Raw genomic sequence first — 17,012 nt, 5'->3', positions numbered from 1 at the left:
CAGAAAAGGTGAGAAAAGGAGACCAGGCATTGAGAAGGAGAGGGAATTCTTTAGACAAGCCCAAGTGTAATGTCTTCAGTAACTGTAATCATTCTGTATCATCTTGGCTGACACTCTTTTGAGTCCTGTGGGACATCTTACCAGACAGGCCCACTTCCCACCTTGTGTATTACCTCCAAAGGGCTATTTCAAAGCAGAGATTATACAAGAAATCTACCATATAGCCTGACACCTTCCAGTAGCTGGAAAGAAATCAGATTGGAATGATTTAAATTTAAATGTGTCCTCAATGTATGTGCTCTGACTTTACACTGGCTTTGCAGAAAAGACTAATTTTAATTCACTAGAAAGCAGATGGGATCTGTCATGGGATGGTAAAAAACAAGAAACTCATCCAAATGTAAGAGAAAACAACAGCTTTTCCCTTGTGGGTCAGTTTCATAGTACAAGTATTTGTCACTGGGTCCACACAAGCTGGTTTTCATCAAAATAACAAAAGTCATATCTAATATTTATTGAGTAATTATCATGTGCTAAGTGTTTTACGTGTATTTAATGTGCAGGAGGAGCCTAGGAGGTTGTTACTATTATGACTAACCACCCATTTTAAAGATGAGAAAACTGAGGCTCAGAAAGTTAAACAACCTAAGGTCACTTGGCTAATAAGTAGCAGAGTTGTGATTTGAACCCCAGGCCCTGGATCATAACACTACGCTATACAGACATTCCCAGGAGTGACTGTGAATGTGTAACCCCAAGAACTCTACATTTTTTAACATTTGTACTCCAGAAAACAAAGAAAGGGAGTGAGGGAAGAAGAAAAGAAAAAGACAATTACCTCAAAAATAGTACCCACTCTAGACATATGGGTTGGAAGCGGCAGGGGTGGCCTGAACCCCCTATGGCCAGGGAAGGAATCTGTAGCAAAGGGTGGGAGGAGAAAAGATGGGGCAAAAAGAAATGGAAGTATAATGTTTAAAAAAAAAAAAAAAGAAAAGAAAAGAAGAATGCATGTAGAGTGAAAAGGGAAGGAAGAAGTTCTTGTAAATTTTTTAGAATAGAGTATGAAAATAATATAGTTAAGTTTAAATTAAGGTTGTTTCTATAATTTGCCCTTTTTGTTTCTAATTTCATGGGCTAAAATGACCCATTCAACTCAGCCTTTGGGATTAATACTATTTGTTCTGACAGTTTCTCTCTACCCTGAGTAATGCTAATTTCCACTCTGCAAGATTACTGTCTCAGTGAAAGGTGGGTGTGTTTTTGACCTTTTTTTTTTTTTTCCTCTTGAAGCTTAATTAAGTCAACATTAACCACAGCCATGTAACCACAGAATGGGCAGTTTCTTGAAGGCTCATGGTTTGGACATTTTCCAGCAAAAATTCCCACTTCTATAATTATATTTAGTGTTCTGTTTACCTGAATAGCTGGCTTGTTATGGGACGGTGTGTCAGGGCAACACTGGGCCTTGTTTGCAGCCGAGTTTGTCTGCTTCATGGAACCCTTGTGCCAAAGAGCGTGCGGTTTTCAATGGAGCTGAGCCTCTGGGTTCAGCCTCTCTTGTTTCTTCTTCAGAAATTTCATCAGGGTTAGCATTGCACATCTGATGCCATATGGTCCTGCAATTCTCAAGACTGTTTAGTTAAGGTTTAAAACATTTTAAAATTTGTCCATACCCTTAACTCTGAAAGTAATAGTATTACCCGTGTTTGTGGTATGTACCTACATAGATGTGACTGAATTTGTTTATATAGGTGTGACTGAATTTTTTTGTTTGTTTATATAGATGTGACTGAATTTTTTTTTTTAAGTACGGCCCTTACACAAAAGTTTTTTCATGTCAGTGCAGCTGTTTTAACTTTTAAGAAACCGCAAGAATTTTATCCCTAAAACATTAATTTGAAAGACATAGGACCTATAAAGAAGTGCAATGTTCCTGAAACTGGTATCTGTTAATCTCCCTACTTCTGTTCTTTTTGAACTGTTAATTAAGAGTTGAATAAAGTTCCTGAGTTATTACATATAAACTTTTCATGTTATTGCTGAATTCCTAGTAATCTCTGAAATGTTAACTTATAACGGAAGCAGTAGCATTCATAATAGAAACAAAAGGTAACAGAAGCTCAGTTCTCATGATTTCTCTAAACTCAATGAATTTTCCATGGGCACAGAGGCAGATGCTGGAAGGAAGCAGTTGTGTGTTTTCCTGGGTTCACTGTAGCCCAATGAGTCATGGTAGATATTGTTTTCCTTCTTTTTTATGCTATAGCAACGATTTCACTTCCTGTTACATGGGAAAACCTATTCTACTGTTTAAAAGAGGTCACTAGATGTATTTATTACTTTAAGACCATTTCATCCATGGAAATAATTTTTTATTGTTCTGAGTCACTCTGGCTTGTGGAATTTTTACACGAGTTCCAGGACAAGGATGAGATGATATATTTATTTTATTTTGCATTCTCTTTAATTTTTTTGACTGCATGAATGTCAGGCTTGCTGTCAAAGTATTTCCATGTTTTTATTACTTTAGAAGTTACTCTGCTATATTTATGTCTCCTAAACTCTGACGACTTCACTATGTGTACTGGGCATGCTGTATTTTGGCGGAACTTTTACTTTTCCCAGTGTCATGTGATCACTTGTTTTTCCCTTAGTCCCTGTTCATGTCTTCTCAATGTAGACCTTTACCATGTTAAAAGTTATACAGACCTTCAGAAATATTTAAATTGTTTTGTTGAACTGCTGGAAGGACTTCAAAGGGCATTTGTTATGCCTTACATTTTTTTCTTGTATTAATGTAAACCTTACTACAAGTGTTCCCTAGTTTGGCCCAGGATATCTCTGTGCTTTAGACTGTACCCTGGGATCATAGAAAGATCCCGAAATTCATTTTCAGGTATTCTTTGGTTTGATTACAATTATTGTATTTGTTAATCACCTCTAGAGACCTAGGTTAAATTTAAATAACAGTTCAGATTTACAGAGAAGCCTTAGATGTTCTGACATTTTAGAAAATATTTGAATAGAAAACAGTGACTCTCCAATGGGCTGAGATTTCAAGTTATTGGTTATTGTCATTGATATTCCTTCCACATATTACTCTGTGTGTGCAATTCTGACTGAATGGCTGACTTAAGATTTAAAATTAAATCTTCTGTTTTTCTGGGACGGGTAGGAAGGTTGGATGTTCTGCCTCCCGCCTCTCTTGACTCTTGTGCCCTAATTAGTCACACCTTCAACGGTGCCCTCTAAGCAGTCAGACTCCGACAGAACGAAAGGAGTATAATATTGACTCGATGTTAGACTAGAAGGAGACAAAATGGACAATTCCTAATAGATAATTTCTTCTCTTGCAAATGATCATGGCTGGTCCAAACTATACTACACACATTCACAAATTCATTAGGGTGTGCATTGTATATGTGTATGTGTGCACATGGGGGCATAATTCAGTGTTCTGAAGTTTTAGATGATTGGTTTTCTTGTTAGAAAATGGTAGAATATTAATCTGAATCATTTTATTTTCAACAGGTTGACATGATGAAAGAAGCATTAGAAAAACTTCAGCTCAACATAGTAGAGATGAAAGATGAAGATGCAACCTTAGATGGTGGAGATGTCTTATTCACAGGTAGAGTTGTACTTACTTTTTCCTATCTAAAAATATTTCTAATACCTGGCCTATATCCCCTTGTTTAATTATAGTTTTTTTTTAATTACCAAAGTAAGGGTAATTTGGAAAATACAGAAAAGCACAAAAGAGAGAAAATTTAAAATGACCTTTCATTCAAAGATAATCATTTCAATATTTGGGTTATTGAATACTTTTTTATTGAATATTAAAGTACCTTTAGTACTTTTGTATGCACGTATTTTCATATTTTTACACGTTATCAGTATATACATTTCATTTTATAGGTTGTGTCTACTGTGTTCTACAACATTAGTTTATTGTTTGCATAGCTTTGCATTGTGTGACAGTATATCTGGGCTGTATTTGAAAGACTCTTAATTCAAGATGTGTCATTTACAAATAATTTTCTTCCCAGATGGCAAGATAGATTTAAATACTTTTCAGTGCAGATTGGCTTGGCTTAATGCCAAATGAATAATAGCAGAACTCAACAAAATATAAACAGCTGATATTATTATTGATTTAACTGAAATCAGTTTTTATACTGCATATAATATAGCTACTAAAGAAATGATAATTTTAGCATTTAACCTTTCCAACTCTTTATGATCATATTATTTTTGTTTTGTAAAGTCATGTGCTAAAATCTGGGTCACCAGGTTCAATCTAGTTATATTGATAAACAAGACAATCAATAATAATTTTTAATTGATAATGAGAGTTTATTTTCCCCTACTTGTCAAAGAATAACTACCTGTTTCACAGATGTAGCCCTAACAGCAGAGGCTGTTCCCCAGAGATTTGGGAATGTAGACCCATGTGGCCCACTGAAAGCATGGAGCTTCTTGGAAGTCTAATATTTTAGCTGATGTGAATTTTGTATCGAATCCCATGTATATAGACAAAATATAGCCATCTTCATTTTAATATAAAAATAAAGTTTTGTATAACTTACATTTTGAAAAAATTAATGTTCCTGGAGGAGGAGGAGTCTTTATCCTGGGACATTTGCATAGTTCCTTGCTTGGTGTCACATACTTGTGGGTGGGGACTGTCACCGAGCCCCAGGGGGTGCCGTTTTTATCATAGGTTTGTGGAAAGCCTCCCCTGGAGTTGTGCCCTGCACAACCTGTGCCACCACTGTCACAGGCAATGGGCCTGCCTCTGGGGTTTGATGTGCACACCCACTGAGCCATAAGAACACAGAACAAGGGGTCAGAGAGACCTACGCTGCATTCTCAGCTCCAGTTGTGTCCAAGCCGACTCAGGCATTCTTTGAATCTGCCTAGTAAGTTCCGCTTAGAATATTCTTTGTGTCTCCCATTGATGGCACTTTTCATTCTTTTTAGTAGCACAGAACAACAGTCTGTTTCTCTTAAGAAAATAGGCTTTTGTGAAAAGCTAGATGTGTTACTCACACTTCCTTATAATAAAATTCTTTTTTACCAGAACATAGCTGTATAATAAATAACTTGCTGTGAGCAGGTACTGATGCTATTTGAAGAATGATTTAAAACAAGCTGTATTCACAGCCGTTTAGTTATCTCAACAGCTGAGCTGAACAAGATTCCCTAAAATCTTCTCATTGTCTCGGCAAAGCTTAGGAACCTCTTCCATTGGTCAAAGGTCTTTCCACAGCATCTCAAGCCTAATGTTTTTCCCATAACTTCTAATTAGGTACTAAGTATTGAGGTTTGCCTTGGACACTATCTGTAAGCTTTGTTTTGGCAATATTCAATACTTATTACCTTAAAAGTTATTTTATTGAAAACTGAGATAGTGTTGTGATATTAAGATCTTTATCTGCTTGGCTCCTCATTCACACCTAATGTGTGATCCTACCTTCTATTTCCTACTTCTCGATTTTTTTCCCTTTTTTAAAATTGTAGTACAATATATATAACATAAAATTTGCCATTTTAACCATTTTTCAGTGTACAATTTGAGTGGCATTAATTACATTCACAACATTGTACAAACATCACCACTCAATTTTTAGATTATGCAGTTGAGTAAGAACCAAAATCTGGAGCACTTCCCATACACTCTGTGTCTTCTTCCTTCTGTAACTCAGAGCTTCATTAATAATTGATCAGGAAATGGACAGAAGGAAAGAGGCTTCCAACTCCAGTTCCGCTGGGAAATCTGTCAGTCAAGCAAGCAAGCAGCTACTGGTAGAAGTTGTTTCAGTCCTATTTCTCTGAAATAGACAACATCAACTTACTTCTACTTCCATTTATTTATTTTTGTGATATATGGAGCATATAAAAAAGAGTTATAAAATGTTTATGTACAGTTTAAAGACCAATAATAAAAATGATCACCTGAGTACCTAACACCTGGTGTAAGAAATAGAACATTGCCAGGACCATGGAAGCCCCACTCCCAAACTTTCTTTCCTCCCAGCTTGAGGTAGCCTGAATTTTGTGTTAATCACTGTCTTGTCTTTCTTTGAGTTTGACCTCAATATATGCATTCCTAAAATTATATGTTGTTTAGTTTCGCTTTTCTCATGGCTTGTATAATTAGGATGATACTGTATGAACTCTTGTGTGATTTTTCTGCCGTTGATCTAACTTGATCCATGTAGCTGGAGTTCATTCATTTTCACTGCTGTGTGGAATTCCATGGTAAGAATACCGAACGATGTATTTATTCATTTTACTGTTGATGTATGTTTGAGTGCTTTTCAGTTTTTGTCTACTATCTTCAATGCTGCTATGTACAGTCTTGTGTGTGTCTCTTGGGGACGTGTATAAGAGTTTCTCTAAAGTAAACAGCTAGAAATGGAATTTCAGGTGACAAACTCTTATTTCGATTCAATGATTATATGATTTTTTTCTTTAATCTATTGATGTGGTTAATTACATTAATTGATTTTCTGATATCAATGGTCAAAGTTTACATCCCTGGGATGAAATCAAACTTGATCAAGATATATACTCTTTTTATTAGTGTTGTATTTAGTTTGTATTTAGTTGTTTAATTATCTAAACAATTAGATAATTGTTTAAGATTTTGTTTCTGCGGCCTATAATTTTTCTTTTTTGTTATCCTTGTCTGGCTTTGGTTGAAGTTATGTTAACCTCATATAAAATGTATTAGGGAATATTTCCTATGTTTCTGTTCTCTAAAATCAGTACAACTTTAATTGTGCATTCCTTGAACTTTGGTAGAACTTACCTATAAACAGGCCCTGTGGACCTGGTGCTTTCTTTGTGGGGAGATTTTAAACCAGTTCTGTTTCTGTAATGATTATATGACTATTGAGGTTTTTCTGAGCCAGTTTTGGTGAGTTTTGTTTTCTGAGACTTTATTTATTTTATCTAAGTTTTTTAAATATTGGCTATAAAGTTATTCATATTTTCTTAATATCTGTTTTAAGTTTCACGACAACTACAGCTATGTCCCCTTTTCATTCATAATGTTTATTTGTGCCTTCTATTTCTTGCCAGAGATCTGTCAATTTTATTAATCTTTTCAAAGAACCAACTTTTGGCTTTATTGAACCCTCTCTCTCATATGTTTCCTTTTCTCTTCCTGTTTCTACCTGTATTTCCTTCCTTCAAATTCCTTTGTTTTTATTGTTCTTTTTTCCTTGAATTTCAAGGTGGAATTTTGTCTCTTTAATTTTGAACCTTTCTTCTTCTTAATGTAAGCATTTAAGGCTATAAAGCTTTTCAAGTACAACTTCAGCAGAATCCGTTGTGTTTTGATATGAATATTTTTGTTATCATTAATTCCAGATATTTTCTGATTTCCATTATGATTTATTCTTTGGCTTATTAGTGGATAATGATTTTTTTTAAAAAAACATATTGGTCATTATTATAAGTTGCTGGGATACCAACTCATTATTGTGATAATTGATAAATATAAAGGAAAGACTCAAGCATATTTAGCCTATCTTTTCTTTGTGAATTCTATTTCAAGTAGACCAAATACTTGATTGAGAAAAGTTTTTATTTTTAGAATTCTAGCCAGTAAATGTAGATCCCTGATAAAACAATGGACCTGTGCAATGATCATCAAAGGATGTTAAAACTTTTATATGAGGGACTTCCCTGGCGGTCCAGTGGTTAAGAGTCCACACTCCCAATGCAGAGGGCACGGGTTCAATCCCTGGTCGGGGAACTAAGATCCCGCATGCCACACGGTGGGGAAAAAAAAAAAAGATAAAGGAATGAAACAACAATTTTAAAAAAATGAGTGGGAGACTTTATAATGGAGGAAGCTGGCTGATACCACCTGAACACACTGATCATTCTAGCATCACTGAAAGTGTGACAGTCAGTCATGTGCCTCAGGATGTGATGCAGTAGAAGTACAGCCCCACCTCTGAAGTAGTCCTATCCAAAAAAAAAAAAAAAAATTGAACAAGAATCTAAAGAAGCATCTACATAGACTATCAGTTTGCCAAAAAATACAAAGGATAAAGGAACAATTTAATTTTAGATGGTACACAAGGAAGCAATCAACCAAATCCAGACTGTAGGAAAGTCAGTAGGACAAATCACCTGATATCTCCTATGAAAGAATGAGGTAAGGAAGGAAAAAAAAAAAAAAGAAGGTGAATTGGTATAGAAGAAAATGACATAAGAGACATAACACCAAAAAAAAGCCTTTTTAATATTTTTATTCCAGTACTTCAGTTTTTTTTATCAGGAAGGCCATTTAAGGGATATAGCCCACCATACTGCTAGAAACAGAAGTCCAACTTACTTTTTAAAGAGATAAGCAGTTTGCGTTTCTTTGTACGTTCCTATCTCATCTTAGTCTCTTAAAATGGAAGTAATGTGTAAGGCCCACTGTAAATGCATTTAAATTTGCTAATGCATTAAATGTTTTTCTTAAAAATGTAAATCTAATTTATAAATCTATATTTATCTTAAGAGAATTAAGGAAATTTGATTTGTTTTTAATTTCAACTGACTTTTTTAATAAAGTGAATAATACTTTTGTTAAGTAAAGGATCTTTCTCTTACTTAAGTTTTGATTTGTACGTAGTGAGTTTTCTTAAGCGACAACACAATCATACCATTACCAAAAACACTGTCAACATGCCGTCAACAATTCCTGTGTCTGCCAACAGCATAAGCCAGTGGAATTTATCATAACATCATTTGACCTATGTCTTTTACCCCTTTTATAAGGACACCACGAAGATAAAAGTTGTAATAGCTGTAAAGTCTATCAAGCAATTCTTTCTACATGGCTACACTTCTTGTACTTGTTCTGAGGCAAAATATATACTGATTTCTCTTGGAATTCTTTTTCCACATTTCATGTCGAATTCTTTCCCAAAGAATTAAGGGAGGATAAGAATTCCTACATTTATGTATTGCCTAACTCTATCTACTATAATTGTTTTTTTGCCTGTAACTAGGAGACCATTTTTACTTAATGTTTTGCCTTCTGAGAAGAAAAATTGTAGAATTTCAGAAAAGCCAAATAAGTAGAAAGTTTCATTCTTCTAAACTTTAGTGCTGGGGCTTCCCTGGTGGCGCAGTGGTTGAGAGTCTGCCTGCCAATGCAGGGGACACGGGTTCGAGCCCTGGTCTGGGAAGATCCCACATGTCGTGGAGCGACTAGGCCCGTGAGCCACAATTGCTGAGCCTGCGTGTCTGGAGCCTGTGCTCCGCAACAAGAGAGGCCGCAATAGTGAGAGGCCCGCGCACCGCGATGAAGAGTGGCCCCCGCTTGCCGCAACTGGAGAAAGCCCTCGCACAGAAACGACGACCCAACACAGCCATAAATAAATAAATAAATAAAAATTAAACTTTAGTGCTTTGTAGATAGGCACTATCTACATCAACCTTTGATGGTTGATTTGAAATAAATGGGTGTATTGTTTTAAAAACAGCTGTTAGAGCTCAGACCTGAAGACCAGTCAGCACTAAACTCACTTTACCCAGATGGTTTCTTCAGCCCTTACATCAACATTATAGAAGAAGGTAGTTGAGCTGATCAAGACTGTCTAGTATTGTTCTTTTAGGGAAAAAAAGGAAGCTCTGCTAACTCATCATTGCTATTGCTTAATTTCTGATTACAGGTTATTAATGTGTTTAATTATATGGTTTCCTAAATAAAAACTTTATTCTCTTATTGTGGTAAAATATACATAACATAAAATTTACCATTTAACCACTTTTAAATGTACAGTTCAGGGTTATTAACTACATTCACGTTGTGCAACTATCACCACCATCCATCTCCAGCACTTATCTGCCTTCCCAAAATGAAACGTCATACCCATTAAACACTGACTCCCCATTTCCCCCCTCCCCCCTCCCCTGCATCAGCCCCTGGCAACCACCATTCTACTTTCTGCGTCTGTGAATTTGAAAAAGTTTATTTTTAAAGGCAATAATTTGAAACCAGATTTGTGTAAAGAGAGCAGGGGTCAGAGTACAAGTGGAGCTGCCCTCTACGGTAGGAAAGAACTGTGTGATGCTTTAAGGTCTTTATTTATAGATAGAGAAATAGTACGCCATCTCTGTGGTGCCCCCCACTGACTATGTTCCATGCCTTTTATTATAGGCAGAGAGTTTTTTGTGGGCCTTTCCAAAAGGACAAATCAACGAGGTGCTGAAATCTTGGCTGATACTTTTAAGGTAGGTAAAGGATAATTTATGCCTGGCACAGAGTAACTACCTAATAAACATTCATAGACCCATTGAATCAATATGTCATGAATAATGGTATTTATATGTCACAGGCTTTGCAAAATAATTCCTAATATTTGTATGCTTGCTAGAAGTTTTAGAAGCTAGAACTTAATAAATAGGCTTCATGGGACTCCCACAGCAGCAACAGACAAAGTTATCGTGGACATCTGTTTTCTCCCAGTGTATACTCATACAACCACCTGGCAGATGTTTCTGGCACAATCGATGACTTTAAAATAAAATCTGGAGTCCCAATTGCCTCTAACATGAAATGTGGATTTTTCAGATTGGAATCAAAGATCACCTGTACTTGGGTGCCTACTGTGTGCTGGAAACTCTGCTAGGCATTGCACATACATCCTCCCAAGTTCCCTTTACTCTATTGATCATTAGCAGATTGGCTCATCAGACTGCTTAGGAAGGGATGTAATCCCCAAAAAGCTCTGTTCCCCATGACGATGTGAGGCTCTTGTTTACACAGGATATTCATCCTTCCAGAGTAGCCCACTACATAGGTCAGCCAGTGAAGCTGTTGACGCAGTCACACATCAGGAAGGGGGCTCTGCACTTTCTTCTTAGAAGCGATCTTCATTTAACTGGCAATACCCAAACTTGTGGGTCCCAATTTTCCTTCCAGATGTTCAGGGACCCTGGCAGCCTCCAGAGGAGCAAGAATGTTTTGAGCAGATTTGAATGTGTTTTAGAATTATTCTGAAATGACAAACTACTTGTTTCTATTATATGCATAGGACTACGCGGTCTCCACAGTCCCAGTGGTCGATACTTTGCACTTGAAGAGTTTCTGCAGCATGGCTGGGCCTAACCTCATCGCAATTGGATCCAGTGAATCTGCACAGAAGGCTCTCAAGGTAAATATAAAACTTTGCTCTTTCTAAACGCGGTAGGTGGTGCCTGCCACATGGTTTTTCTAATTCTGTCTACTGGGTGGATAGCAAGCAAGGGTGGCAGGGAGAGAACAGGCTGGTACTTGAGCTTTCTGTGATGTACACTGTCATGACCTCACATTTATCAGGAACTGGGAACACCTAGTAAGTACTCTCTGGGAAGTACACTTATAGGAAGAGTTCTTCACTGGTGAACCATTCTTACTTACACACCAGGTTTCCTGGAAAGGCCATGATTCAGAATAATAAATATCAAACTCATCACAGTTATCTCTTCTGGGGAAAAGGAAGGCATCCCACCAGTAGAGCTCTTTGTAATGTTTTATCTAAGTCAGGTAATTGGTACACATGGGGTCATTACATTATTCTTATCCTTTTGTATTTCTGAACTATTTCATAATAATCTTTTAGAAAGACATGATTCAGAAGTACCTAAAAATCTTAACTTCTTCATTTGCATTGGAATACTTAAATTTTAGGAAAGGAAATTTTCTTATTTCACAGATAGGAAAGGAAAGTCCAGAAAAATTACAACTTGCCTTGGGTCACATAGCTAGATTGAGAGTAGAAGTCACTGATAATGAAGAAGACCTTCCATCGTTACAGTGCTTTACAGTTCAAAGGCACATTCCATCTCTGTAACTAACAACCTGGGAGATTATCTGGACACTTCATAAGGGCAAAAACCATGTCTGTTTTGCTCACCATTGTACCCCTTTGTGCTTGGCCCATGGTGGTCCTTAAATAAAGAGAATGATGAATAAATGAATGCAGGAGGTGGTTTTATCTCTATTTTGCAGTTAAGAACTAGATCGAGTGGCTCGCCCCAGATCGCAAGGCTAATACTAAATGGTGGGCTGGGACTACATTTTGCTCCCTCCTCTCAGGTGGTCCTGCACTACACATGACTTATTAGAGGACCAAGACAGTAACTCCTCTTAGGCAAAGAGAGGAAGTCTGTGTGCCCCAAGGTATACAGTTTATTTGTTTGCCCTATCAGGTCTTTACTCTTCTGCCTCAGTGCTAGACTTGGTATGGTTTGTCTGGGAAGCAATCATTGCCTCCCACTTGCTGGCTTTCCCCTTTGCATTATCTGCAACTTCTTCAGTCAGCTCACTTGGCCTTTCTTCCTTTTCTCAAACTGTATCTCTGATTGTATTTCTAGGACCTTTAACAATTGTTGTTGAACAGTCTACCTCAGAATTTGAATTTGGTGGCTTTTTCTGTTGCCTTTAGAGAATGTCTTTTGTTCTGTTTCAGCTGGAAGGCTATGTCAACTTTCTACATATAAAAAAAAAAAATGGTGTCTTGAAGGAAAACATCTGATGAATGGTGTCACTTAGAGGATCTAGAAAGATTATATTTCTCCTCAGGGACTAACTATGTTTTCTCTCCATGGCAGCTGGGTTGGTCTGCACATGTCTGAAATTGATTACAAGAGAAGGAAAAGGCTGAAGCTGGTCTGTGCTGTGTCTTTGTGTGAATTAGCAGAAAGAACCTCTCTGGGTAGACAAACTAGAAAAAGTAGCCCCATCTGCCATTTTGGGTAAACTAGGTCCCTAACTCAGATAGCTTGGTCTCTAACCAATAGGTCCCTAACTCAAATTGGTCCCTAACTTAAATAATCTGGAGAAACTAACATATAACAAACTAAGAGATAATACAATATGGTTAACTAGCACTAAGTTATATGAAATAGCCCTAACTATTATTTAGAGGAGAAGAGGAAACTCTTGAGGTTTAGATATTCAGAGAAAACTTCACGAAGAAAATGTGGCTAGATGTGGGTCTTGAAGGATTTATCAGGTTGAGATTCAGTGAGAGAGTGTTACAGGTGGGGACATGGAATAAGCAAAAACTAAGCAAAATATATTCATGAGATGTGGGCAAACTAGCCCAACTAATGAAGAGTTTTCTTGTGGGCTCCCAGATAGCTGGATGGGGCAGGTGACGTCTAAAGAGGTTGGGACGTAAAAGTGAGCAAGAGCTGAGTTTATCTCCATGAAGTAGGAGTCTGGGTACCCATAGACTCTGAGCAGAAGAGGCTGTATTGCTACAGAGGTGTTGGGCCATCATTCCTTTCACAAAAAAAAAAAAAAAAAAAAAAAAAATTGGAGGGGGAAGACGCTGCAATCAGAAAAGAGGGCCACTGATGACCTGAAAAAAGAAAGCCAAGCCCCAAGTCCCATTGTATGCCTTGGCAACTCACTCACATTTCTCCCTTAATCTTTCCTTTCCCATTGTCAAGTCCTCTAAGACCACATCTTTTAAGGGCATCCTATGAGGGTTTTATAGTCCTCCTTCCTTTAAAGTTCATTTGAGTTAGTGTTAATAGTGATGTTCACTCTATACTTGAAACCTTCTGTGTCAGAAGCTATAAATAACCCTCACTGACTAGAAAGACATTTTTGGAGGTTGAATTTTCCATCAGCAAATGTGCTTCATAAACTATGGGCCTGTGGAGTTGGCAAATGCCCACCAGCCATGTTCCTAGCATCAAAAAGGTTCTCTTCCCTTGTAGCAAAAGCAGGAGAGCAAAGCAAACTGAAGAATAATGAGTTCTCCATGAGGGCATGTTCTCAGGTCAGAAATAGGTGGGTTGGTGAAATTCAGATTTAGTGAATTGAACTGCTTATTTATTTGAGAACAGTTTGGGCTCCTGCATTAAACCAATCAGTAAAATTGATAGTGGGTAAGTCCTACTACTAATTTGGACATATAAATACTGATATAGACAGGCAAGAAGACAAATGGACAGAGACAAATACATCATTTACAAGTAATGAAAGTGTATTTTCTCCATTTCGCAAGTGAAAATACTGAGAACAGATGAAATAAGGCATTTTGAATAGGATCTCATGGTTCCAGAATCAAATTACCTGGACCCTGATTCTCCTCTCCCCAGTTGCCTGCCCTACTCCATATCCATTCTTTTTCTGTTGGAAAGCCTTTTCTAATTATTTTGCCATGGATTGGTTCTAGCTAATCTCCCTCTTTATCCTCCCCTCTCTCCAACTATTCTCCTCTTCCCATTTTTTGCTGTTACCAGGATCTGACCTGTTTCAGGGAAGATATGAGTTTGGTCTCAGATATCTGTTTCTCCTTTGCAAATCTTGATGTCTCAGTCTTGTCTCTGTAGAGAAACCCCTGGCGACTTGGGCATTTCTTCGAAGGGCATAACATTTAGACAGAGGTGAATTGTGCCTTCCTGTGCCACACACTGAAAGCCTGATTGCGTCCCACATCTGTCACTGCTTGCTGAGTACTTGCTTCCTTCAGAGTCTGTAAAACTACTTCTTGCATATTCATGCAAAGCTGAGAGCCCAAGGGTTTCTGGGTAGTCTTATTGCATTTGAAACACTTTGTAATGGGTTGCAGTCTATTCTTGGTTAGTGAAGTGGGTTCTTATGGAGATAGTCATCATGCCTGTCTCGGTTGTAGTAGATTTAATAGTGTATGCATTGTATATTTAAATGAAATAATCCATCTAGCAATTCTCTGCTAAAAAGCCCAGAATGCAGAGTACATTTAATACACACTTAACACAGAGTTTATCTAATACAGGGAAGGAAGAAAGGAGGACCTATTATTACCATATTTTACTGTTGATATGGCCAAAGTACTGGAGATTAGGTTGATTTGAAATTTCTAAAGACATTTGATACCAAGTCTTACCCTACAAATACTATTATCTAAGCAAAATTAGCCTTTAGAGCAATCTGCCCTTGCTATAGTTTTTCTCCTACACTTTTCATCATTGCCTTCGTGCCCCTGGGCAATCACTACCTTCATCCTGCTCCTCTAGCTATAAAAGAAAATACTATAAGAGTAATTAATTCGTGTGTAGGCAGTAGATCTACTAGTACTCTTCCAGGAGGAATGTTTGTCTTCTCAAAAAGATGAGAACTCCAGTTGCCACCCAGCTGGAACTACTGCTCCAAACATAATTTGAGCAACAGAATCCAACCTCCAAAAAGTACATATTATATTATCTCATTCACTTAAAGTTAAACAAGAGATAAAACTACTCTATGCTGTTAGCAGTCAGAATAGTAGTTACTTTAAAAAGAGGGAGGGAGTCATGGTGTGGAGGGCCATCTTGTATGTTACACTTTAATTTTTAAAGTTTAATAAAAATACATATATTGTTGGAAGTGGGCTGTGATTAACTTACAGAAACAATTCTCCAGTAGCTGGGTCTAAGTCTCAAATCCCTGCTTATCGCCTATACGATGCCTGTCTTGTCCACAGACTAGCCTGGTGTTTTTTTTTTAACTAAGGAAAAAAAGACAAACTTCGTACCTCTTGACCAATATCTCCCCATTTCCCCTTGCCTGCCGGTCTTTGTAAACCTTAAATATGTACAATTTTTAATTGTCCTTTATATGTCAGTAAAGTTGGGGAGGAAAAAAGACATGATAAAGAGTAGATTTGCACCACATCTCACCTGTTCTTCTTCTAGATCTGTGACAAAATTGACTTGCTTTCCAGAAACCTGGATTAATTACATGCTCTCTGTCACGGAAGGACAGATCGTAATTCTTGCCCTCAGGAGGGACTCGCGGTAATGATTTGTAACTCAGTCTCCTTGGTAGCATTCAGCCTTCCAGCCAACTGGGGGGAAGAGAAAGGACGGAAGGAAGTAAGGACAAAGGGAGGGAGTGAGGGAGAGAAGGAAAGGAGGTTGGGAAGAGTGACACTTAGCTAAAACTTTCCTGAAACTAATCAGATGAGGAAGATGCTGCTCTACCCAAGCTTGGAGCTCCAGGAACTTGTGGCACTGACATGTTGGGGGGGGGGGCGGGCGGGGGGCGGGGGGGTGTGTATCATCTGCTGGCCGGGAGGCAAGAGGCGCATCCCCACCTTCCTAACCTAACCCCACACAGGAGACCAGGTATTTTCTCCGTAGGGCATCTGCAGTTTTATTTAGTGGCCTTTCTTTTATTAATAATTTTATTCTTTTGTATCACAGTGAATTATTGTTTAAGAAGACTTTTAATAGAAGTACTAAAAGGATGTGGTAAGAAAAGAATTATGAGATCACCACTCCATTTTTTGTGCCTTTGTCATATAAATGGAGCTGAAATATAGTACATGGAATTCCAGTATGCTTGTAATTTTAAATTAAAATGATCATAATGCATTTGGATGGAAATGTCTTTAAGTTTTTTATCTACTTCCTGAAATAACGAATTACATTTGTAAGATTCCTTGAATGAGGACATAGGCTGCTTGCTTTAAGCTAATTTAAATGGCATAGGATGCAGCGTGTTTTTCTTTTGAATGACTAACTATATAATAGAGGTCACTCAGTACTTCCTCTCATTTTGACTCAGCTTCAGCATTGATTTTATGTCCAAAAATGTCCATGTTATTTTATAGGTGGTCATATAAAACATGAAGATGGAAAAATCCTTGATGTGTTTGGATTTTGTATGTTTTTTTAATCGCCTGGAATTTCCTTTAATGACAACTGGAACAGCAAGAGCAAAAACCAAAAGACAGAATGAGAGGTAACTAGTATCAACAGGGTGATTGAAATGGAAAAATAAAGACTTGGCATTTTCATTTGTTGCCACAGGGAATTACAGTCTGTAGCCACAAGATTTCCCACTTTGGGTCTATACTATGAAGGGCAAATTGACAATCCATTGCAGGTTTAATTTAGTCTCAGTATCAGGTTGTCTGTTCCAGTTGTATTCACCAGATCCACAAGACAATAATTTTTTAAAAAAATAATCTACCATGCCTGAATTAAGAAATTAAAAACACAAATCAAATAGACTCTGAGTTTGTAACAAC

At 37.4% G+C, this 17,012-nt stretch overlaps 1 protein-coding gene across 11 annotated transcripts in view; it reads left to right on the top strand.

Moving 5' to 3' along the window:
• The window catches only part of DDAH1 (dimethylarginine dimethylaminohydrolase 1), a 252,938-nt gene that overhangs the window by 206,870 nt on the left and 29,056 nt on the right, over window positions 1–17,012 (top strand). For 10 of the 11 annotated variants that reach the window (XM_057547545.1, XM_057547546.1, XM_057547543.1 and 7 more), the window contains 3 exons: window positions 3,535–3,634; window positions 10,178–10,251; window positions 11,055–11,174. In XM_057547545.1, the coding sequence (XP_057403528.1) occupies window positions 3,541–3,634; window positions 10,178–10,251; window positions 11,055–11,174 (288 nt within the window). In that variant the 5' untranslated portion in view covers window positions 3,535–3,540. Of the gene's footprint in view, window positions 1–3,534; window positions 3,635–10,177; window positions 10,252–11,054; window positions 11,175–11,714; window positions 11,938–17,012 lie in introns of those variants that run through there. The other variant, XM_007173038.3, reaches the window with a different exon arrangement.

The sequence above is a fragment of the Balaenoptera acutorostrata genome, chromosome 1 (genome assembly GCF_949987535.1).
Source record: "Balaenoptera acutorostrata chromosome 1, mBalAcu1.1, whole genome shotgun sequence".
Taxonomy (NCBI): Eukaryota; Metazoa; Chordata; class Mammalia; order Artiodactyla; family Balaenopteridae; genus Balaenoptera; species Balaenoptera acutorostrata.
Note: the sequence above shows the minus strand (reverse complement) of the source record. Positions and strands in the feature narration are given on the sequence as shown.